Genomic DNA, 25,043 nt, shown 5'->3' on the forward strand with positions numbered 1-25,043 from the left:
AGGTAAGATCTTTGGATGGTGGTTAACTTTACCGTTTTTGAATGCTGCTTCCTCTTAAGAAATTCATTTTTTTTCTTCAAAAGAAGAAAATATTTTTCAATTTCCCAATGCTTATTTCTCTCTCCCCCCTCCCCTCTTTAACTTAATTTTTTTTTCTTTTCTTTCTTTTTTCTTTTTTTTGTACAGATAGAGTCTCCTTATGTTGCCCAGGTTGCTCTCAAACTCCTGGGCTCAAGCAATCCTCCCCCCTCGACCTCCCATAGTGCTGGGATTACAGGCATGACCCACTGCACCCAGCCCTATTTCTTTCCATTCATATAGTATCTCTTGAAACCTGTGGTCCACTGATTTCCTAAACTCTGGTACCATATCAGCAAATTTTACCTTGCTATTTCTACTTACAAATAACAATTGTAACAGATAAAATTGATTGACCTAGATGTGGGAAAACATGCTATTTACATATTGTACTAATCATCAGAATTTTAATCTGTCCAACTACAAGATGAACAAAATTTCTGTAATAGAGGGGACATTTTACAAAGTATTCCAACAATACTTGTTGGCTGATTGGTTTACTCAATAGCTTCTCATCCAGAAGCACAGTCTGGCTATTAAGTATCAACAAAGACTTCTGTTTATATGGTCATGGTGAAGGCTGACAGATTTTGGTCACACACTTTATATTATTATTAGCAGTGACTCCAAAACACCTACAGAATAATTTTTTTTTTTTTTTTTTTTTAAGATGGAGTCTTGCTCTGTCACCCAGGCTAGAGTTCAGTGGCACGATCTTGGCTCACTGCAACCTCCGCCTCCCGGGTTCAAGCAATTCTCCTGCCTCAGCCTCCCAAGTAGCTGGGACTACAGGTGCCCGCTACCACATCTGGCTAATTTTTGTATTTTTAGTAGAGACAGGGTTTTGCCATGTCAGTCAGGCTGGTCTGGAAGTCCTGACCTCAGGTGATCCACTGTTCCAGCCTCCCAAGTGCTGGGATTACAGGTGTGAACTACCGCGTCTGGCCTGAAATCTGAACTCTATCTTAAAGTGGCAAACCCAATCCTTCATAACTCAATTCATGTAAACTCTCCAGTCTAATATCTTGCCATTCATCCCCATAAATCCTACATTTCAACCACATTTTTTTTTTTTTTTTTTTTTTTGAGATGAAGTCTTGCTCTGTCGCCCAGGCTGGAGTGCAGTGAAGCCACCTCGGCTCATTGCGACCTCCATCTCCCAGGTTCAAACAACTCTCCTGTCTCAGCCTCCTGTGTAGCTGGGACTACAAGCACAAGCCACTATGCCCGGCTAATTTTTTGTATTTTTCTTTTAGCAGAGACAACGTTTCACCACGTAGCCAGACTGGTCTTGAATGCCTCATTTCAAGTGATCCACCCACCACCACCCCTGGTCCAACCACACTTTATGTTCCCTGAATAGGCTGTTGCTCTCATTTCAAATATTACCTTGTCAGAGGGCTTTCCTAATACTACAAGTAAACTTAAGAAAATACTTCTTCTATGCACCAATGTATATTACATTATGGTAATTATTACCTCAAATTCGTACTGTTTACTCTGTCTTCTCTAAAATTCAATCTCTTTGAGCTTTACATCTTTTTTCTAAAATCCCTGTCTCTGTCCTTTACTATAGCACCCATAAGCATTAAAAAAAAAAAAAAAAAAAAAAAAATTTAGGTCACTAACATTTTTAAAATACAGAATGATAACAACATTTTTCAAAATTGGATCTTTCCTCCTTTCTTGGTAGGTAAGTCATGCTGGCACCAAAATAGATCCAAGTCTTAAGGGCTCTCAAGTAAAAACATAATTCTGCTATGACTACATGGACATCAAATATATAAAAAGATGGGTCTCCAAGTTTCTTGACAAGCTGATATCACATCAAAGACCAAGGTCTGACACCCTTTCCATCTCCTCATTTCTAAAAAAACCTTGAATGATGTTAACATAGGTTAGAATGACAGTCTCCTTGAGCCTTTGCTTTGTTTTCTACAGTTGATAAAACTTATTCTCTTTTAATATGAAAAAAATTAGGCCGGGTACGATGGCTCAAGCCTGTAATCCCAGCACATTGGGAGGCTGAGGCGGGTGGATCACCTGAGGTCAGGAGTTCGAGACCAGCCTGGCCAACATGGTGAAACCCTGTCTCTACTAAAAATAAAAAATTAGCCAGGTGTGGTGGTGCACTAGGGAGCTACTGTAATCCCAGCTACTAGGGAGGCTGAGGCAGGATAACCACTTGAACCCGGGAGGCAGAGGTTGTAGTGAGCCAAGATAATACCATTGTACAAAAAGAATGAAACGCCATCTCAAAAAAAAAAAAAAAAAAGAATTAACTTGAGTATAATTAGTTTTTCTTTATTTTCAGATAAATTTACCCTTTGGGGCCAGGCAGGGTGGCTCATGCCTGTAATCCCAGGACTTTGGGAGGCCGAGGCAGGAAGATCACTTGAGGACAAGAGTTTGAGACGAGCCTGGGCAATACAGTGAGACCCTATTTCTTTAAAAAAAAAAAAAAAAAAAAAATTAGCCAGGCATGACGGCACATGTCTGTAGTTCCAGCTGCTTGGGAGCCTGAAACGGGAAGATCATTTGAACCCTGGAGGTCAAGGCTGCAGTGAGAGTCATGATCATGTTACTACACTCCTGCCTGAGTGACAGAGTGAGACCCTGTCTCAAAAAAAGGTCCTTGGTTCTGTTCCATTCCTACTGTCAATTTTAGTAATCAGCAATAACGACCAAGCAGTAACCAGCAATAAAAACCATATTTATGCCATTGCTATGTAATCTAAATTTACACAACATTCACCAACACAGGGTATTTTTTAAAGCAAATATAGTACATAAAGGCTGTAAATAAGAGTTGTACTTCTGACTCAAAATCTGATGACCAAATTAGAAGACTACAAACACCATATTCAACTTAATGTTTAATCAGTTGTGCAGTAAACACCTGTACATTACACAGCATGAAATTTTAATAACATACATTATGTAAGATTATTGCTTCCAAGCAGTCAGCTCTAAAAGCCAACACTCTCTGGGACATATAATTTCTGTTGTACGTATGTAAAAAAAATTACTAGTAATCATATTATTTGTTTATAAATAATCTCATTTCACAAAGAAGACAGTTTAGAATGACACTATAATAATTCATCCAAAAAATGGCTGAAATGAAAAACTAACATAGTATAATAGAATTTTGAAGTCCAGAGCAGAGTTGACTCTCAGTTCTTTGGCCTACTAGCAATATGACCTAAATTTAAACTTACAGTAACCATCCTGGTTTGCCTGGGACAGTCCCAGTTTACACATGCCATTCCACTGTAATTACTACATGTATTTAAAACAGAAATGGGATTTCATTATGTTGCCCAAACTGGTCTCAAACTCCTGGCCTCAAGTGATCCTCCCATTTTAGCCTCTCAAAGTGCTGGGATTACAGGCGTGAGCCACCATGCCTAGCCCACTATAATTATTAACAGTACCTTCTTTGATTTTCGCAAGTGTCCCAATTTGGATAATAACTTAAATATTACCCTACCCGATCTCCTGACCTGAAAGAAGATATTATGAGAAAATATATATAAGGGATAATAGCTGATCAAAAGCAGGCATTCTATAAATCATAGCTATTATTATAGTCATTGATCAAAGAGCAATATAATAATAACTAAGATTCCTAAAACACTTTTCATAAATTCTGCCTCCTTTTTACCTTATTTTTTCTTTTAAATAAATTCTGCCTCCTCCCTTCCCTTCTCTTTTCCCTTCCCTTCTCCTAAAATATACACAAGTACAACAAATCACAAGGATGTTTTGGGAGAGATTTTTAAGGGCACCTCTGGAAAAAAAACCTCAAAAATTTAGGGACACTATAAGCTTCAGAATAAGGAAAAGAGTAATTAAATATTTTAAATGATATGACTATGATAATGTAACTAAATTCTAAAATAAAGTAAGTGTTTTTCTTCAACATAATCTCCTTAGGAGGTTATATAGTTATTGAAAATTTTCTAAGATGGACTTTGAAAACTAATGGTCCATCCTTAAGTCTTTCAGAAATGAGAGCCTGATAAAAATATATAAAGAGGTTGTTAAAATGAAAATATGAAAAAATATTTTAACTTACCTGAACTGCACAACCCAATAAAAGTAAAAGCAGTTTTTTAACTTCTTCTGTGCCTTGTTCTAAAATAGAAACAATTATTAAGGACAACATTTTGCTACATTTTCAACTCTATTTGGAGAATCATTTCTAGAGGCAATTATGCACAGTAACTTGACTGAAGGATTCAGTGTAAGCATATATAGTGGAGAATTCAAAATAGCAGCTCTGTGTATGTACAAGGCGGTAACAGCAGAAGAAATGGGCAAGAATATCAATTTTGAAGGGCTAATGGATAAAGAGGTTTCAAGGCTCTGTGCAACAAGTATGCTAACCATGAATTTACTCCTTTTCCATAAATGATTGTACTATCCCAGCCTGAAAAATCAAGAACCTACCAAATCAGGTTGATATAGGGACATGACACAAAGGCAGCCAAAATGACTCCTAATAGGTCTGGCTCCTCCTAGGCCTATTAGTGTTTTCTTACTTAAAACACAGATCTTATGATTCATCTCCTTATAAAATTTAAATGGTTTTCCACTGTGCACGCTCATGAAGACCAGAATCTTAAATGTCTGTTATAGTGAGGCTGTTAAATGTATATAACAAGCCAGGTAAAAGTTAACAATCTATAACAGAAATGGAGAGAATATTCCCTGTCCAACAGCATTCAATTAAGATTTTCTTAAAATATTCAACTGGAAAAAAATTACTTCTTTGGGCCAGATTTTCACCACCGGGCCAAACTGTCTATGAAAAAGTCCAAATCTTCTTATCAGACATTTCCTTCTACTCTCCATGAAACAACCTACTTTCTAGCTATGCTGAGCCATTAATCACCATTCCTCCCAAATATGCATATATACACACTCCTCTGCCTTAATACTACTCCCTCTATCTGTCCTCCTTCCCCAACCTCCTCATCCCCCTAGTGAACTACTTGCTAATCACAATCCTAGGCACGGTTCTTATCATCTCTGTGTAGTCTTCCCTGACCCAATCATCAATGGTCCCCAACTCTCACTTATATGTCAACTTTAAGAATAATTAATGGCTCCATATTTTATATGCCAGAACATTTGGTACATATTTCTACTTCATACCAATTATTACATGATTTCTCCATAATCTGTGTATCCTTTACCAAACCATAACAGCTTCTAGAACATAGACCATTTATTTCCACTCCTCGTCCCTATAACTTGGTAGGTACTTACCAAAGGTAAGTTTTTTCATTTTTAAATTTATATAATCAAACATCCCATTGGATCTCTAAAAACTATCTAAGCTGCTAATTCACCACATCTAATTAATAGTTTCCTCTATAAAAATAGCTATTTGATTTTAGTTTTTATTTTGGTTTTGTTTGTTTTGACTGAGGGGGGTATGGGCTGAAGAAATACACTAATTTGGATAACATGTAGACTGTAAGGATAAGCCCATTGTTGAAACTGTTAGGTAGCTGCTAATTTCCCCAACTGTTCAAAAATTACAATTCTAAAATATCACATTTAAAATGTGACAAAGGGCAGAACATTTTGAAGAAAAAATCTGAATGATCTAAAACTGCCTCTCATCTTTCCATTCAGACTAAGTTTAATATAAATTAAAACATATCAGACCGGGCGTGGTGGCTCACGCCTGTAATCCCAGCACTTCGGGAGGCCAAGGCGGGCAGATCACCTGAGGTCAGGAGTTCGAGACCAGCCTGGCCAACATGGTAAAACCCTGTCTCTACTAAAAATACAGAAATTAGCGTGGTGGCCACGCCTGTAATTCCAGCTACTCAGGAGGCCGAGGCAGGAGAATCGCTTGAACCCAGGAGGCTGAGGTTGCAGTGAGCCGAGATTGTGCCATTGCACTCTAGCCTGGGCAACAAGAGCGAAACTGCATCTCAAAATAAATAAACAAACAAACAAACAAAAAATCAATCAGTAAAACTTAAGATTCAAACAATTTTGGCAGTGGTAGATAATAGATATATGAATAGAAACCTGGAAATTATTTCAAAATCATTTCTTTTCTAAGGTAGTATCTTTTAAGTTTGTAACTACATCATCTTCTATACTTCTTTATAACAAGACACTAAAAATCATCACAGAAAAGTATCTGTTTGGTATAGTAGAAAAAATACCGAACTTAATGTAAAATTTATGTCTGGTCTTACCTATAACTTACAAATATTCTAAGCTTGCGTCTTTCTAGAAAATGGAACATCACCTCCAACTTCTACAGTTATGAAAAATCTAGTGAGTTAATGTAAATAAGCTCTTAGTAAAAAATAAACATCATATTATTACACAAAGGTTAGACATTACTTTCACATTATGTTAATTTTAATACTTACCAGAAAAGGGATTTTTGCCAATGATTAAGACATTTGGCAACGACATCATGATCAATTGCTGCAAAGTCTCCTGTAAAAAAAATATCCAATACTTGTTATATGGGTAATGCTAACTAGGTAATTATTCACCAAGCTATAACATATGATTTGTACATTCTTCTATAGGTGTGCTATACTGCAATTACACAAATATGGAAAAAGTTATATAAGGTCTTAAATCTTTTGTAACTTTAATGAATTAAATAACTAAAGTTATAATACCAGATAGACTTCAGTTAATAATATATCAGGCTGGGTGCGGTAGCTTATGCCTGTAATCCTTGCACTTTGGAAGGCCAGAGAGTGAGGATCACTTGAGACCAGCCTGGGAAACAGAGTGAGACCTTCGTCTCTACACACACACACATAATAATAAAAAAGTTTTTAAAATATCAGATGTCCCCAGATTAAAGCATTTAAGTCAAAATGGTCTAATTATTATTTGGAACTCTGAAGTTTTAGGTGCTAGAAAATTAAGAAACATTCCTCAACAAAAGATTGAGCAAAATTAAGAAACATTCCTCAATAAAAGTTCGAGCTTTTATTTTTTTTTATTTTTTTTTTTTTGTTATTTTTATTCTTGTTCTTGTTTTTTCTCCCTGAAGAAACTAAAAATACATCATACAAATGTATGAGTACTGTCACTGTACATATATATATCTATATATAGATATATATATAATATGTGGTTTTATTTTTTGAGATGGAGTCTCGATCTGTCGGCCAGGCTGTAGTGCAGTGGTGTGATCTTAACTCACTGCAACCTCTGCCTCCTGGGTTCAAGCTATTCTCCCGCCTCAGCCTCCCAGGTAACTGGGACTACAGGCACCTACCACCACGCCTGGCTAATTTTTGTATTTTTAGTGGAGACGGGGTTTCACCACGTTGACCAGGTTGGTCTTGAACTTCTAACCTCCCCAGGCGGAGTTCAGGAACTCCAAGTGATCCACCCCCCTCAGCTTCCCAAAGTGTTGAGATTACAGGTATGAGCCACCACACCTGGCCATATTTTTAATATAATAAATAAGAGCTATATTTTTAAAATGTCAACTGATATTAAAATTAAGAAACCTAATTGCTTTATTAAAAACGCTGTCTAATGATCATTTCATGAAAGTCAGTTCCTCCTCAGTGAACCATTATTTCTCTCCTCTACTATAGATGTTTAACTTCTGTAAAACTTTAGTGACAAGAATATACGTAGATTCTGAACATACAAGGTGATTGAGAAAGAACTGAATGCTTTCAAATTTTTCAATTTAGGTAATACATCAAGTATGCACCTTCGGTTTATACCACCTCTTCCTTGAAGAAATGAAGAAATACATTGTGTCTGCCATTACAACCACTGACACTGATGATACGAAAAGGGTCTGGGATGAATTAGACTATAGGATGGATGGGTGCCATGTGATAATTACTGAATCATTGCAATATTAAGGAATAACTATGACAGATTCTTCATAAATTGACTACATGTTCAGATATAACTAGTCACTAAGGAATAAGTTTTTAAAGGTATTCAACTCTTTTTGAATCCATTATTTAACTTAATACTATGATGAGAAAGCAAATAACCATGAAAAACAACTATTAAAAGTTAACTTGTGCTGTTTTTTTAAAATTTCTAATTCTAGATTCACTAGAGCACTTACCCATGGTCAGAGGCTGGCATGACACCAGATGTTAATTAGAATTCATCTCTTATCTGTAATTCTTTATAGATATAAACCAGAAAGTTTCAAAAAGTTTTCCTCAGTATTATATTAGCACTTTAAAAAACTATTGCCAAAATATGCCTGCATTTAAAGGAAAGTACATACTTGATATATGTATCATGTTAGAATAAGTATCAAAACTTGCTAAAATCACTTATTCTAGGAATGATATGGAGTTTGGATATTTAATGAATTAGTTTTCCAATTAAAAGCAAGTTATCTCAAGAGAGAATATGCTATAGCTATGTGTGCAACAGCTAAATGGGCTTAAAGGAATAAATTTCTGCTTCATTCTTTTTTTTTTTTTTTTTTAGATGGTGTCTCACTCTGTTGCCCAGGCTGGAGTGCAGTGGCACGATCTTGGCTTACTGCAACCTCCACCTCCCAGGTGCAAGCAATTCTCTGCCTCAGCCTCCCGAGCAGCTGGGATTACAGGCACCTGCCACCATGCCTGGCTAATTTTTTTTGTATTTTTAGCAGAGACGAGGTTTCACCACCTTGGCCAAGCTGGTCTTCAACTCCTGACCTCATGATCTACCTGCCTTGGCCTCCCAAAGTGCTGAGATTACAGGCTTGAGTCACCGCGCCCAGTCACTTCATTCAAATTTTTAGTTTCCTTGCCTTGAAGCAAAATTATGAGGACTGTCATTATAGATTTTTTTTTTTTTTTTGAGACAGGGTCTTACTCTTGTCACCCAGGTGGGAGTGCATTGGTGCAATCACAGCTCATTGCAGCCTTGACCTCCCAGGCTCAAGCGATCCTCCTGCCTCATTTGTTTTTATTTTTTATTTTTTATGGAGACAAGGTGTCACTATGTTGCCCAAGCTGATCTTGAACTCCTGGACTCAAGCGATCCTCCTGTCTTGGCCTCACAAAGTGCTGGGATTACAGGCATAAGCCACCGTGCCCAGCCAGATTTTTTTAAAATCATAAATAAGATAGCTGCATTTTTTAAAATCACTGTTTTGTCTATATCCTACTTTGTGAAGATAACCTAAGTCAGATGCAAGAGCCTTCAAATTCACCTTCGTAAAGAGAAGCTTTAAATTTTTTATTTACTTTTATTTTAATTAATTAATTAATTTATTTATTTAGAGACAGAGTCTCTCTGTCGCCTCGGCTGGAGAGAAATGGCATGATCTCAGTTCACTGCAACCTCCCCTTCCCAGGTTCAAGAGATTCTCCTGCTTCGGCCTCCTGAGTATCTGGGATTACAAGCGCATGCCACCATGCCTGGCTAATTTTTGTTTTAGTAGAGACAGGGTTTCACTACATTGGATCTCTTGATCTGCCCACCTCGGCCTCCCAAAGTGCTGAGATTACAGGTGTGAGCCACCACACCTGGCCAAGAAGCTTTAAATTTTAACAGACACTGAATTTTTTTTTTAAGTTTTATCTTAAAGATGTTAGAGATAAAACTCATTTACATCACTTACTTTTGCGTGTATATATATTTGAGTGTGTATATATATATATATTTATATATTTATATAAAAATATATATATATATATATATTTTTTTTTTTGAGACAGAGTCTCGCTCTGTCGCCCAGGCTGGAGTGCAGTGGCGCATTCTCGGTTCACTGCAACCTCTGCCTCCCAGGTTCCTGCGATCCTCCTGCCTCAGCCTCCCAAATAGCTGGAATTACAGGTGCACGCCACCACGTCCAGCTAATTTTTGTATTTTTTAGTACAGACGGGGTTTCATCATGTTGGCCAGGCTGGTCTCAAACTCCTGACACTGAGTGATCTGCTTGCCTTGGCCTCCCAAAGTGCAAGGATTACAGGCATGTACTACTGCACCTGGCCTGGATTCTAGCTATATTTTTGTAAAAAGTCTTTTTATTTCCCCATTTCAATTTTATGAATAATATTAAAAAATATACAAGACATAAAACAGAGATGCTTAAAAACTGACTGCTATTGTTAAGATTTATTATATCATCACAGCCTGCCCAGACTTAACTTAGCTCTAAAGAAATTCACCATTAAAGTATTAAAGAAATGGAAAAAGAATATATAAATGAGCCCAAGATGAGTTCACTAAAAGGAGGAACAAATTAACGAACAGGTCAAAGTTGATAACATATGTATATAAACTAGTGAAGATACTTCAATTTGTTAACTCAAGTTATAAGAAACCTATAAAAATAAATGGAGAAATAAATTATTTTAGCAATTCAACTGAAAGAGAAAAAGGTTTCGAGACAATCAGGGCAGTCACCTATTCAACAAATATTTATTGAATATCAATTATCTGCCAGATGTTCTAGACACTGAAAATGCAGCAGTGAATAAACAGAAATCCTTGTTCTCATGGAATTTACGTTTTAGTAAGAGAAGACAGACAATAAAACAAGTAAGTGTTTTGGTGATAAGTGCTAGTAACAACAATAAAGCAGAGGGGCCAGGCACAGTGGCTTACGCCTGAAATCCCAGCACTTCGGGAGGCCGAGGCAGGTGGATCACCTTCGACCAGCCTGATCAACACGGAGAAACCTCATCTCTACTGAAAATACAAAATTAGCCAGGCATGGTGGTGCATGACTATAATCGCAGCTACTCAGGAGGCTGAGGCAGAAGAATTGCTTGAACCCAGGAGGCGGGGGTTGCGGTGAGCCAAGATTGTGCCATTGCACTTCAGCCTAGTCAACAAGAGCGAAACTCTGTCTCCAAATAAATAAATAAATAAATAAGCAGAGGCCAGGTGAGGTGGCTCATGCCTGAAATCCCAGCGCTTAGGGAAGCCAAGGTGGGTGGATCACTTGAGGCCAGGAGTTCGAAACCAGCCTGACCAAGATGGCAAAGCCCTGTCTCTACTAAAAAAACAAACAAAAAAAAATAGCTGTGTGTGCTGGCACATGCCTGTCATCCCAGCTACTCGGGAGGCTGAGGCACAAGAATCACTTGAACCCGGGAGATGGAGGCTGCAGTGAGCCGAGACTGCACCACTGCACTCCAGCCTGGGCAAGAGAGTGAGACTCCATCTCAACAATAAATAAATAAATAAATAAATAAATAAATAAATAAATAAAAATAAAGCAGAGAATGGGAAAGAGTATTATAGGTGGAGGTGGAGAAGAGGAGAATGTTAAAATTTTTAAAGATATGTAAGTATTCAAATATAGAGATTTTGAATGTTTTCAGGGTCATTAAAGCAAAGTTTCACTAAATAAGTGGAAATTCTATTCTGGCATGAAGACATTTCAGAAAGATTTGGAGAACTACAATCATCAGGAAAAGACAGAAAAAAGAAAGAACTGGCAGAGATTATGGTAATAGGAAAATAATAAGCAGATGTTCCTTGAAAGATATTACAATTTCATTTCCACCACATTAGCTGGCTTTGTATAACTTTTTTCATTTAAAAACTGGTATACTAACCATTTTTTAAAATTTTTTCTTTAATTTTTTGAGACAGAGTCTTGCTCTGTCACCCAGGCTGGAGTGCAGTGGCATGATCTCGGCTCATTGCAACCTCCACCTCCTGGGTTCAAGCAATTCTCCTGCCTCACCCTCCCAAGTAGTTGAGACTACAGGTGCGTGTCATCATGACCAGCTAATTTTTGTATTTTTATTGGAGACAGGGTTTCACCATGTGGGCCAGGCTGGTCTCAAACTCCTGACCTCAAGTGATTGCTTGCCTTGGCCTCCCAAAATGCTGGGATTACAGGCATGAGCCACTGCGCCCAGCCAACCACAGTTTTTAGCTGACCATCTAAAACCCCTTTTTATTGATATATAGGCATGCAACATGTAATGACATTTTTGGTCAACAATAAACCATATATATGATGGTGGCCACATAAGATTATAAAAACATATTTTTACTGTACCTTTTCTATGTCTAGATGCACAAATACCATTGTGTTACAACTGCCTACAGTATTCACTACAGTAACATGCTATACAGGTTTAGAGCCTAGGCACTATAGGCTACACCATATACCATAGGTGTGTAGTAGACTATACCATCTACATTTGTGTAAGTACACTCTATGATGTTCATACAATGACAAAATTGCCTAATGACACATTTTGCAGAACATATATTCGTTGTTAAGGTACACAAGACTGGCTGGGCATAGAGGGAGGCCGAAGTGGGTGGATCACTTGAGCTCAGGAGTTTGAGACCAGCCCAGGCAACACAGCGACACCCTGTCTCAACAACAACAAAATTAGCCGGGTGTAGTGGCACGTGCCTGTATTCCCAGCTACTAGGGAGGCTGAGGTGGGAGGATGGCTTGAGCCCAGGAGGCAGAGGTTGCAGTCAGCCAATATTGTGCCACTGCACTCCAGCCTGGGCAACAGAGTGAGACCCTGTCTTGAAAAAAAAAAAGGTACACATAACTACACAGACTATGCATTACAAATTTTTGTGAATTAAAGCTGACGCTGCTAATGCATCATAAGAAAGACTACTTCACGAATATGCCACATATAAACATGATTTAGTTACTATTCAAAGATAATTTAAATTAGCCTTTCCTTCTTCCTAGAAATTATCCATAATTCTTTCTTCACAGTAAGAAGTTAACACTTCTGGCAAAGGTCAGGCTTCACTTCGCTTTCCTGAATCACCACACAGAGTAAAACACTGTTACTAAAACTGCATAATTCTATAGAATTAAAAATAGGTTCAAAGAACTCTAAAATACACTGAAATGACAGTCCCTCTTTTGAGACTTTTATAATCTACTTTTGAAATTCAGTACATGACAACAGTTATCATATTATTATGTATCTGTCATTTTATCCATGTTACTAGTGAAGAGAATACTAGATACTAAAATACTTCGCCTCAAATACATCTTCTCAGGGGCATATGACATACAAAAAATTTAATAGTTTTCTATAGTCATTCCCCAAAAATCTGATTTTGGGGGGAAAAAGACTCAGAATGCAGCACAAGCTTAATAAATAAAAGTTTAATAAGCAAGAAACAGAGTAAGAAAGTCTAATATATATAAATAGAAATATTTGAAAGACATCAGATTAGCAGAATAGAAAAGAGCAAATATTAGAAGAATAAATACTAAAAGCAGCTTGGAAAGAAAAAAGACAGCTTAGCCAGGTGTGGTGGCTCACGGCTGTAATCTCAGTACTTTGGGAGGCTGAGGCGAGTGGATCATCTGAGGTCAGGAGTTCAAGACAAGCCTGGCCAACATGGTGAAACCCCATCTCTACTAAAAAATACGAAAATTAGCCGGGCGTGGTGGCACATGCCTGTAGTCTCGGCCACTCGGAAGCCTAAGACAGGAGAATCCCTTGAATCAGGGAGGCAGAGGCTGCAGTAAGCCAAAATTGCGCCATTGCACTCCAACCTGGGAACAGAGTGAAACTTCACCTCAAAAAAAAAAAAAAAAAAAAAAAAAAAGACAGCTTAAATAACAAAAATTAGAGAGTTAATTTCTCCAGAGCAAAAAGAAACCACAGAGGCCAGGTGTGTTGGCTCACGCCTGTAATCCCAGCACTTTGGGAGGCCGAGGCAGGCGGATAACTTGAGGTCAGGAGTTCGAGACCAGCCTGACGAGTATGATGAAACCTGTCTCTACTGAAAATACAAAAATTAGCCAGGCGTGGTGGCATGCGCCTGTAATTCCAGCTACTCAGGAGGCTGAGACAGGAGAATCACTCGAACCCAGGAGGCAGAGGTTGCAGTGAGCTGAGATCGTGCCATTGCACTCCAGCCTGGGCAACAAGAGTGAAACTCTGTCTCAAAAAAAAAAAAATCCAGAAACAGAAGAATTAAGTCTGCAAAGTACTGAGAGAAAAATAATTGTCAACCTAAAACTGCATACTTAAAACTATTTCATCCTAGTGCAATCACTCATGCCTGTAATCCTAACACTTTGAGAGGTTAAGGAGAGAGGACTGCTTGAGCCCAGGGGTTCAAGACCAGCCTGGGCAACATAGTGAGACCCTATCACTTTTATTTTATTTTATTTTATTTTATTTTATTTTATTTATTTATTTATTTTGAGATGGAGTCTCACTCTGTCGCCCAGGCTGGAGTGCAGTGGCCGGATCTCAGCTCACTGCAAGCTCCACCTCCCGGGCTTATGCCATTCTCCTGCCACAGCCTCCCGAGTAGCTGGGACTATAGGCGCCCGCCACCTCGCCCGGCTAGTATTTTGTATTTTTTTTAGTAGCGACGGGGTTTCACCGGGTTAGCCAGGATGGTCTCGATCTCCTGACCTTGTGATCCGCCCGTCTCGGCCTCCCAAAGTGCTGGGATTACAGGCTTGAGCCACCGCGCCCGGCCTATTTTATTTTTTGTAGATGGAGTTTTGCTCTTGTTGCCAAGGCTGGAGTGCAACAGCATGATCTTGGCTCACTACTGTAACCCCCGCTTCCTGGGTTCAAGTGATTCTCATGCCTCAGCCTCCTGAGTAGCTGAGATTACAGGTGCCCACCACCAAGGCTGGCTAATTTTTGTATTTTTAGTAGAGACAGGGTTTTGCCATGTTGGACAGGCTAGTCTAGAACTCCTGACCTCAAGTGATCTGCCCACCTCGGCCTCCCAAAGTGCTGGGATTACAGGTATGAGCCACTGCGCCCAGCCTTCCGACTCTATTTAAAAACTAAAACAAAGAAACTATCTTCCAAAAACAAGACTGAAATAAAGGCATTTTCAGACAAATATTCTCAAAGAAAAACATGCAGCTTGAGCTAAAGAAAAAGGGCTGGGCACATGGCTCATGCCTATAATCCTAGCATTTTGGGAGGCTGAGACAGGCGGATCACACGAGGTCAGTAGTTTGAGACCAGCCTGGCCAACATGGCGAAACCCAGTCTCTACTAAAGATACAAAAAAATTAGCCAGGTGTGGTAGTGGGCACCTGTAATCCCAGCTACTCAGGTGACTGAGGCAGGAGAATTGCTGGAACCCAGGAGGCAGAAGTTGCAGTGACCTGAGATCATGCCATTGCACTCTAGCCAGGGCGACAGATCGAGATTCCATCAAAAAAAAAAAGAAACATTGGTTTTATTTATTTAACAGTACTTCTCAATATTTAATTTGTAGGGTAAAGAAAAAACCCTAAAATACAAGACAAGAAGAGCTTAAAAGTCATAAAAGAGAATGACTAGAATTAAAATATTCTAACGTCATAGCACTATTCCATAAAAGGATAAAGATACTCATTAATTTTGGCCTTTCCTGTGTTTAGGTATAAAATGTATAATTTCGAAAGTCACCTCTGAAAAAACAGGAAGAGTGAAAAAATTTTAAACCAGTAGAAAGGAAAAACATGCAGAAACAATTATTGATAGGCTGGGCATGGGGGCTCAAGCCTGTAATCCCAGCACTTTGGGAGGCTGAGGGTTGCAGATCACTTGAGGTCAGGAGTTTGAGACCAGCCTAGCCAACATAGTGAAACCCTGTCTCTACTGAAAACATAAAAATTAACTGGACATGGTGGCACGCACCTGTAGTCCCAGCTACTTAGGAGTCTGAGGCAGGAGAATCACTTGAACCCAGGAGGCAGAGGTTGCAGTGAGATGAGATCGCGCCACTGCACTCCAGCCTGGGCAACAAAGTGAAGCTCCATCTCAAAAAAAAAAAAAAAAAAGAAAAGAAAAGAAAAAAGAAAAAAACAGGAAAAGGAAAAATTACTGATAAATAATCAAATTCTTCAGGCAGATTTAACAATTTTAAATTTATTTGCAACTAATAACAGCTTTAAAGCCTATAAAGGAAAATTTGATAAATTCATCATATGGGATATTTCAACTCCTCTTTCTCAATAATCGCTCAAAAGACAAATCAATAAGGCTGTAGAAGATTTGAACAATACAGTTAACAAACAAGGCTGCTCTCACTCTGTGTCCAAACAATAGGAGAATACATACTTTTTCAAGCACACAAAGAACTTTAAAGAAAACTGACAACAACATACTAGGCCAAAATAAGTAATTCTTAACAAATACCAAAGAATCAGTATTATACAAACCACATTCTTTGACCAAAAATCAAAACCAAAAAGGATACTTGAAAAATACCATGTTCAAAAATTTAAAAGCATACTTATAAGTAACTCGTAAGTGAAATAAATCATAGCAGAAATTAGAAAATGCATAGAAATAATCTTTTAAAATATGCCAAACCAAAATTTATGCGACGCAGATATAACAATTCTGAGAGGCATACTGAAAGCCTCAACAATGTTCATGTTTAAAAACTAAAATATGCATCCAATTCAGTTTTCTTTTCTAAATGGAAGTACACTTTTCAAAGGCATAATTCAAAAAGTCTAACAACAAAATGTTACACTATGCAAGTTCTCAGGAAACCGGGACCTGATTTTTAAAGCATAAAATACAGTAGTCATTTGTAACATTAGAAAATTATTAAGTGCTTGCTTAAACCTTTAACATTCATAAGAAACAAACTATCTTATTTACTACTCTAACTCTAGCAAACAGATCAGAACCTGGCATATAATAAGCATTTAAATATTCGTTAGATGACTAATACTAAATGATACAAAAATGTAAGTAGTTATTAAAACCCCAAATTTTAAAAAGGGCACTTACCTGGTAATAAAATTTTATCTGTCTCACCAAAATGGATAGATTGTGCATTCTAAGTGAGGCATCATTATTGACTTTTTTATTTACTCTCTGACTCTCCAATTTAGGATTACTGTAAGAAATACAAAAATACTTTAAAATTACATAAAATACTACTATCAACCTATATATAATTAAAATTAATCATATAATACTTTTTTACTTAAATAAATTGTGTGCTCACCTGCATTAACAGAGATGGTCCAAAAGGGCAGATTATTACTTTGACATGTATTCAGTGCTTCTAATTAATATAAATGCAACTGATTTCCCAAAGCAAGAACAAAATTAATTTCAAGCCTAAGTCAAATGTTGCCTTTCACTGTCACGTTGCCACTCCACATTCCTGGGATGAATAACTATTTCCTTTGAATATATAATTCTATCACAAAATAAATCCATTTAAAATATGGGCTAATAACCAATAAATGTTATTTCTCCTCACTGGGTAATAGGGATTATATTTGAACAGGCAATGTCCCAGAGAAGTTCAAGGATAAAGTGGATGACACAGGTTAGTTAGTACTTTTTTTTTTTTTTTTTTTTTTTTTTTTTGAGACGGAGTCTCGCTCTGTCACCCAGGCTGGAGTGCAGTGGCCGGATCTCAGCTCACTGCAAGCTCCGCCTCCCGGGTTTATGCCATTCTCCTGCCTCAGCCTCCCGAGTAGCTGGGACTACAGGCGCCTGCCACCTCGCCCGGCTAAGTTTTTTTGTATTTTTAGTAGAGACGGGGTTTCACTGTGTTAGTCAGGATGGTCTCGATCTCCTGACCTCGTGATCCGCCCGTCTCGGCCTCCCAAAGTGCTGGGATCACAGGCTTGAGCCACCGCGCCCGGCCAGTTAGTACTTTTATCTTGGGTAAAACTGTAGAGTCAATGAAAGCAAAGGGCTCAATAATCCTGAGGCAGCAGAAACTGCAGAAGAAAAACAGTCAAGCCATCCATGGTTTAGAATGGGAAATTGTGGCACCTCCACACAAGGATGCAGAAAAGTCAACAAATTGACACCCATCCAACAGGAAATAGAAACTGAATAGAAATGCCTCATTCTTTAATCTGTTCCCTTTTTACACAGTCCATTGCATTCCTAATGCCTTTAGTTCCTTCCCTAAACAGATTAGACTCTATGGTGCTTTCTTTCCATAATTCTCAAACTTTTAGGTCTCAAGACCCCTTTGTAATCTTAATTGATGACTCCAAACAAGTTTTGATGTTGCGGGCTATCTTTAATTAATACTTAGTGTGTTAGGAATAAAGACTGAGTTAGGGCATGGTGGCTCATGCCTGTAATCCCAGCACTTTGGGAGCCCCAGACTGGTGGATCACCAGATGTCAGGAGTTCAGGACCAGCCTGGCCAACATGGTGAAACCCCATCTCTACTAAAAATACAAAAATTAGCCAGGTGTGGTGGCGTGCAACTGTAGTCCCAGCTACTTGGGAGGCTGAGGGAGGAGAATCGCTTGAACCCAGGAGGCAGAGGTTGCAGTGAGCCAGGATCACACCACTGTACTCCAACCTGGGCTACAGAGCGAGACTGGGAAAAAAAAAAAAAAAAAAAAAGAACTAAAGACAGAACATTTCAAAGTTATGTATGCATTAACTCACTTTAACAAAACAATATACCCATTACATGCTAACAAAAATCAAACAAAAAGAACTTAGAAAACTGAGTGGCATTGTTTTACTATTTTGTGTATCTCTTTAATGTGTGGTTTAACTTTTAAAAAACAGATTCTTATCTTTGCTTCTGCACTGAATCCATTGTTTATTATTTTGGTTCAAGCATATGAAGACATTTCACCCTCACATGTAGTTAGAAGTGGGAAGACCCTATGGATCCCCAAAAGGATCCTCCATCCATACTCTGAGAACCACTGCTTCAAAACCACTGTTTGCTTGCCACCACTCCCAACATCTTGATTCTTTTGTCCTTTGACCACATTCTTAATCCCCAACCTTGGATCAATTCAACCACTTATGCTGAGATTACTCAAGGGACTAGTTGAGAAAATAATGCAATCAAACTAAGCTATTAATAAAATAGGAAGGGGTAGCTATTACAGAAAGGAGGAAGATGCCTTCTTGCCATAAAAAACTAGAAAACTGGACAAAGCACGAGAAAACTGTTTTCAGACTTTGGACAGCAGGTAATGCAAGACTAGGTTCTCTCTAGTAAGGCAGAGAGGTGCTTTCCAGAATGAGGTATGGGAAAATGGGTAAACCAAGTCTTGTTGAATTTGAGGAGACAAAGCTGGAGTTCATGGATGCTGAACTGACTGACACATTCAGAAAAGAATACCAAAGAAAAGGGAGCTACACTAACAAAGAGCTCCAAAAATCTGCCTTTAAGATTTTGGCTGTGGCTTCACACAAGCATGGATGTAGTGGCTCATGCCTGTAATCCCAACACTTTGGGAAGCTAAGGTGGGAGGAACGCCTGCAGCCAGGAATTCAAGACCAGCCTGGGCAACACAGTGGGAGCCTGTCTCAAAAACAAAACAAACCAAAAAACCAACAAAATTTTGGCTAAATACTAAATTGTGCATGTATAACCTAAAACTCCACAAGGCTAAGCAGAGATCAAATATAAGAAAGCTGTAAGCTAAACAATTCTCAGAGCTCACAATGTAAAGAGAGAAATTTGAGTTCTGACAAGCAGAGTTGAGTAGACTTAATGAACGTCCAGAACATACAGCAGAGACCGCACAAGAGTCATGTCTTAGAAGGAGGACTAAATCAGCAGATGAGTAAAAGCTATTCAAGAACCCCACCCCCAACAAAACAAGTCTTGAAAGGATCATGCTGATTGCAAGTAACCTGACAACCTGCCAAAACAAAGTTCGTCACTCTAAAAGGACAAGGTCCAGACACTCCAAAATATAATCATTACAATATCCAGCATAAAATTAAAAAAAATGAATAGACACAAAATATCAGGAAAATGTGATCTATAACCAGGAAAGAAAATAGAAACAGTCAACAGAAACAGACCCAGAAATGAAAAAGATCACAGAAATAACAGACAAGGACTTTAAAACAGTTATTATAAACCTACAAAAGGATTTAAAGAAAGACATGAATGTTAGGCAGGAAGAAACGTAAATCATGTTTTGAAAAACTCAAATGGGACTTCTAAAGCTGCAAAATACAACTACTGGAAATGAAAAATTCACCACACGAGCTTAACAACGGATTAGAAACTGTATAGCAAACGATTAGTGAACTTGAAGACATTACAATAAAAACAATCCAAAGAAGCACGGAGAGAGGGGGAAAAAAAAGCTGAAATGAATGAACAGAGCCTAATGATCTATGGGGCAGTATTAAACATACATTACTACATAGTCCAATCTTAAGAATCCATTCACGTTTCCCTACTTGTCCCAATAATGAATGGATGTTCTTTACAGGAAATAGATCCAGTTCAGAATCACACTTGGCATGTGGTAGTCTGAACTGCAATCTTTAATCTCTTTCTGGCTGGAGATTTCTCAGCCTTTTGTTGATGTACATGAACTAGACACTTTAGAAGGGTTACAGGCCACATACTTGATAGAATGACTTTCAGTTGGGTTTGTCTGATAAGACTGTTCTGACTCATAATTAAGTTCAGGATATATATCCTTAACAGGAAAAACACAGAAGAGACGCTGTGTTCTTCTCAATGCATCCTATTAATATATGGGCCTGGCTTGTTTCTGTGTTCTCCTTTATGTTTCACTGGTCTACCTATATATTCCCACGTCAACAGCACCACCTTAACTACTATAGTTATTTACATCTTGATGTGTAGGTAGGGCAAGATGCCCTGACTAAACTGTTTTTTCAAATTTATCTTAACTATTCATTCATGGTCCTTGATGATTTTTAGGATCAGCTTGTCATATTCTGCATAAACAAAAAACAAAACCTATTAAGATTTTGACTGAAATTGCACTCAATCTACAAATTTATTAAGAATGAACTGACAACTCTACAGCATTGAGTCCTCCCACTGATAAGCATGGTGTATCTCTCTACATTCATTCAGCTCTTCTTCAAAACCATTTTATAATCTTCTTCAGGAAGGCCTTTTATTAGATTTATTCCTAGATGCTTATAGTTTTTGCCATTAAAGTTAATGTAATATTTTAAAACTGTATTTGCTGATAGGTTAATGCTGATATGTGAACATCAAATGACATGCTATCATTTTTTGTTTATTCTTCTCAATTTTAGCAACAATGCTAACCTTTTTTACTCTAATAGGTTGTCTACTGCTGCTTTTGAAGGTCCTCTTGAATTTAATTTGTAGCTTTTCCATACTGATAATCAATTATGCCAACACCATTTTCTAAAGAGCTTACATTTCTCACTGATTTCAGATTCCCACATTAAGTGTATGTCTACTTTTGGAGTCTATTCTGTCCCACTAAGCCATTTGTCTATCTCTGTGTCATTAAAACCTTGTTATACTATAGTTTATTATTATAGCTTTATTATGATCTCAATTCTACTAAGACAAGTCCCTTTCTTTTGTTGTTGTTTTTTCTATACTGTCTTCATCAATTGAACATAGTGACCTTTTCTATCATTTTAGGATATTTATAAGGTTCTATGAAAAACCTTGTTGGGATTTATTGACATTAGTAATATTAATTTGATTAAAAACTGGCATTTCATTTCCATCAGTAAAAATTTAAAATTTCCCCACGGAAGTCTTACATATTTAAGTTTTTTTTTCTTACTTGGGTAAAGAAGCTTTTGTTGCTTTGTGAAATGGATTTTTTTTTTCTATTACATTGTCTACTGGTGCTATTGTGTAACAGTTGAAAACTATAGGGTTTTGTTTTTGGTTTTTTGGGTTTTTTTTTTTTTTTTTTTTTTTGCCACAGAGTCTCACTCTGCCAGGCCGAAGTATAGTGGCACGGTCTCAGCTTACTGCAACCTCTGCCTGCAGGGTTCAGGCGATTCTCATGTCTCAGCCTCCCGAGTAGCTGGGACTACAGGCACGCGCCACCATGCCCGGCTAAGTGTTATTGTATTTTTAGTAGTGACGGGGTTTCACTATGTTGGCCAGGGTGATCTCAGCCTCCTGACCTCAAGTGATCCACCTACCTCTGCCTCCTAAAGTGTTGGGATTACAGGCGTGAGCCACCGTGCCCAGCCAAAACTATAGAGTTTTTGAATGCTGAATGTCTAATTAACCACCTTTCAAAACTTAGTTTACTAGGTTCACGTTCTTGGGTTTTCTAGGTTAAAAAAAAAAATCACACCATCAGTAAATGACAGTTTATTTCCACCTTTTCAATCTTGCATTACATTTCTATTTCTTTACTTGGTGCATTAACAAATAGAAATGGGGCTCAAGCCTGTAATCCCAGCACTTTGGGAGGCCGAGATGGGCGGATCACAAGGTCAGGAGATCGAGACCATCCTGGCTAACACGGCGAAACCCCGTCTCTACTAAAAACACAAAAAATTAGCCGGGCGAGGTGGCGGCGCCTGTGGTCCCAGCTACTCGGGAGGCTGAGGCAGGAGAATGGCGGGAACCCGGGAGGCGGAGCTTGCAGTGAGCTGAGATCTGGCCACTGCACTCCAGCCTGGGCGACAGAGCGAGACTCCGTCTCAAAAAAAAAAAAAAAACAAATAGAAATGGAGACAACAGATATCCTTCTCTTGTTGTTCTCTAAGAGAACTGCATTTAATGTTTCACCATTAATGCATGATGTTTGCTGTAATTTTCTGATAGATACCATCTATCAGGCATTCCCTTCCATTTCTATTCACTGTCTGAATGGGTGCTGAACTTTATCCAGTATTATTTATTTTTTATTTTTTTGAAGACAGAGTCTCCCTCTGTTACCCAGGCTGAGATGCAATGCCATGATCATAGCTCACTGCAGCCTTTAACTTGTAAGCTCAAGAAATCTTTCTCAGTCTCTCAAGTACTTGGAACTACAGATGTGCACTACCACACCTAGCTAACTTTAAAATAAAAAGTTTTGATTTTTGGTTTTTTTTTTTTGAGACAGAGTCTCGCTCTGTCGCCCAGGCTGAAATGCAATAGCACAACCTCCGCTCACTGCAACCTCCACCTTCCGGGTTCAAGTGATTCTCCTGCCTCGGCCTCCTGAGTAGCTGGGATTACAGGTGTGTGCCACCACACTTGGCTAATTTTAGTATTTTTAGTAGAGATGGGGTTTCACCATGTTGGCCAGGCTGGTCTCAAACTCCTGACCTCAAGTGATCTGCCCGCCTTGGCCTCCCAAAGTGCTGGGATTACAAGCATAAGCCACCGTGCCCTGCCTAAAAAATGTTTTATAGATGAGATCTCTCACTATATTGCTCAGGCTTGCCTCAAACTCCTGGCCTCAAGTGATCCTCCTGCCTCAGTCTTCTAGCTAGCTAGGATTTCAGGCACAAGCCACAGCACACCTGGCATATCCAATTTTTCCTACATCTACTCCCACCTGATCTTTCTCCATTAATATGTTAATGTAGTGAGTTACACTGTTACATCACCCTCAAAGTCCTAGACTACATACTCTCTCAGCTCCAGTCTATGGTATAACTATTCCCCTTTATTTGTACATAACTCTGTCATGGGTCTTCCAATACTTGGTCTTTTTGACTCCCACTTTCTCACTAGATTCTAAGTTCCTTGAAAAGAGGGACCGTATCTTCTTATTCATGTTTTTGTTTCTAAAAATTAGCATATTTCCTAACACAAATATTGTTTGAATAAATAAAAATAAGAATAAACAAAGACTAAGCATAGTGTTTTTTAAACCATTGCTTTCTATTGAGTTACAAGCTGACAATCTCCAAGCTAACAACTCACTTGGCAGCCTGGAATAGGTTCTCTTACTAAGGTGCGTATCAAAAATCAAAAATCAGTTGAATAATAGAGTCCTAAACTACAATTTGAGATCTGCAGAACAAGTAAGACTATTAGCAAGGCAAGCTAAATCTGACCTGTGACTGATTTATGCTTACTGCAAGACAAATAGTGAAAAAATCAGAACAGCCCAAGGCAAATGAGAGTTTAAATGGAAAAGTGAGTCTCTCAAATAAAAGCATCAACTAGAACTAGTTACTTACAAAAAACAAGGAGACTATATTGTAGAAGTCAGATCACGTGTCATGGCAAACAAAGACAAATAGCAGCATGGTCAAGAAGTCATGGTAAAACTGAAGGAAAAACCCTGTTTTATTTAGGCAATCAACTCTGGTATCTTTTTTTTTCTTTTTTCCTTTTTTCTTGTCTGGTATCTTCTTTAGTCAGTAAGTTAAACAAATACTCACTGAGTACCTACTGTACTGGCCACATTACTTAATGCATAAAAGCTGGGTCTAGTCAAGCTATCATTGTGGAGAAAACTATACTTGTAATTGGGAGAACAGAGTAAGAACACCACCAGTAACAAAAATTTTAGGTATATTTACACTTATATAAATTTCATTTGCAAACACTAAATACCTTTCCTTTCTAGCCTTCTTCTATCTTTTATTTCTATTTTCTTTATTCTACATTTGAATCCCTTACATACCTCTCATCTATGACTGCCTCCTACTCATACACTGACCACATTTAGACCTAGAAACACTTTAGAGATACCTGGTTTCACCATAAATCAGAAAACCAAAGTTCAAACTAGTAATCTGCCTAGGATCCTAGAACTCCTTTACTCTCTCCTAGTTTTTCCTTTTTAGGATCATTCAAGAAAACAAAGAAAAGACTGACTTAAAAAAAAAAGGTTTCAGCAATGTTTTTTCTAAAACCCAAGTGTACATCATACATCACTGTTTTATTGTATTGTTTGAGCATATTCCCAATTCTGTTTTCACAGTGAGTAATCAAACTAAAGATGATTAATTTCCTTCCCTCCTCCAGTTCACTGTGGTGATATTTTATTATAAACCTGGGTATTTAAATCTAACAATAAGTACTCAAGAAAAAAAAATTTTTTTTTTGAGATGGAGTCTCGCTCTGTCACCCAGGCTGGAGTGCTGTGGCATGATCTCAGCTCAATGCTCCTGGGTTCATGCAATTATCCTGCTTCAGTCTCCCAAGTAGCTAGGATTACAGGCACCCACCACCACACCTGACTCATTTTTGTTATTTTTAGGAGAGATGGGGTTTCAGCATGTAGACCAGGCTGGTCTTGAACTCCTGGCCTCAAGTGATCCTCTCACTTTGGCCTCCCAAAGTGCTGGGATAGCAAGCGTAAGTAACCGCGCCCA

General features: G+C 38.2%; 1 protein-coding gene across 10 annotated transcripts in view; it reads right to left on the reverse strand.

The window, feature by feature from the left end:
• LOC105465055 (coiled-coil domain containing 88A) overlaps positions 1-25,043 on the reverse strand; it is a 129,635-nt gene that overhangs the window by 82,522 nt on the left and 22,070 nt on the right. For all 10 annotated transcript variants that reach the window (XM_071076712.1, XM_071076707.1, XM_071076709.1 and 7 more), the window contains exons 3-5: positions 16,782-16,890; positions 6,486-6,555; positions 4,160-4,218 (exon numbers count right to left, since the gene is read on the reverse strand). In XM_071076712.1, the coding sequence (XP_070932813.1) occupies positions 4,160-4,218; positions 6,486-6,555; positions 16,782-16,890 (238 nt within the window). The remainder of the gene's footprint in view (positions 1-4,159; positions 4,219-6,485; positions 6,556-16,781; positions 16,891-25,043) is intronic.

This window comes from Macaca nemestrina, chromosome 13 (assembly GCF_043159975.1).
Source record: "Macaca nemestrina isolate mMacNem1 chromosome 13, mMacNem.hap1, whole genome shotgun sequence".
NCBI classification, from domain to species: Eukaryota; Metazoa; Chordata; class Mammalia; order Primates; family Cercopithecidae; genus Macaca; species Macaca nemestrina.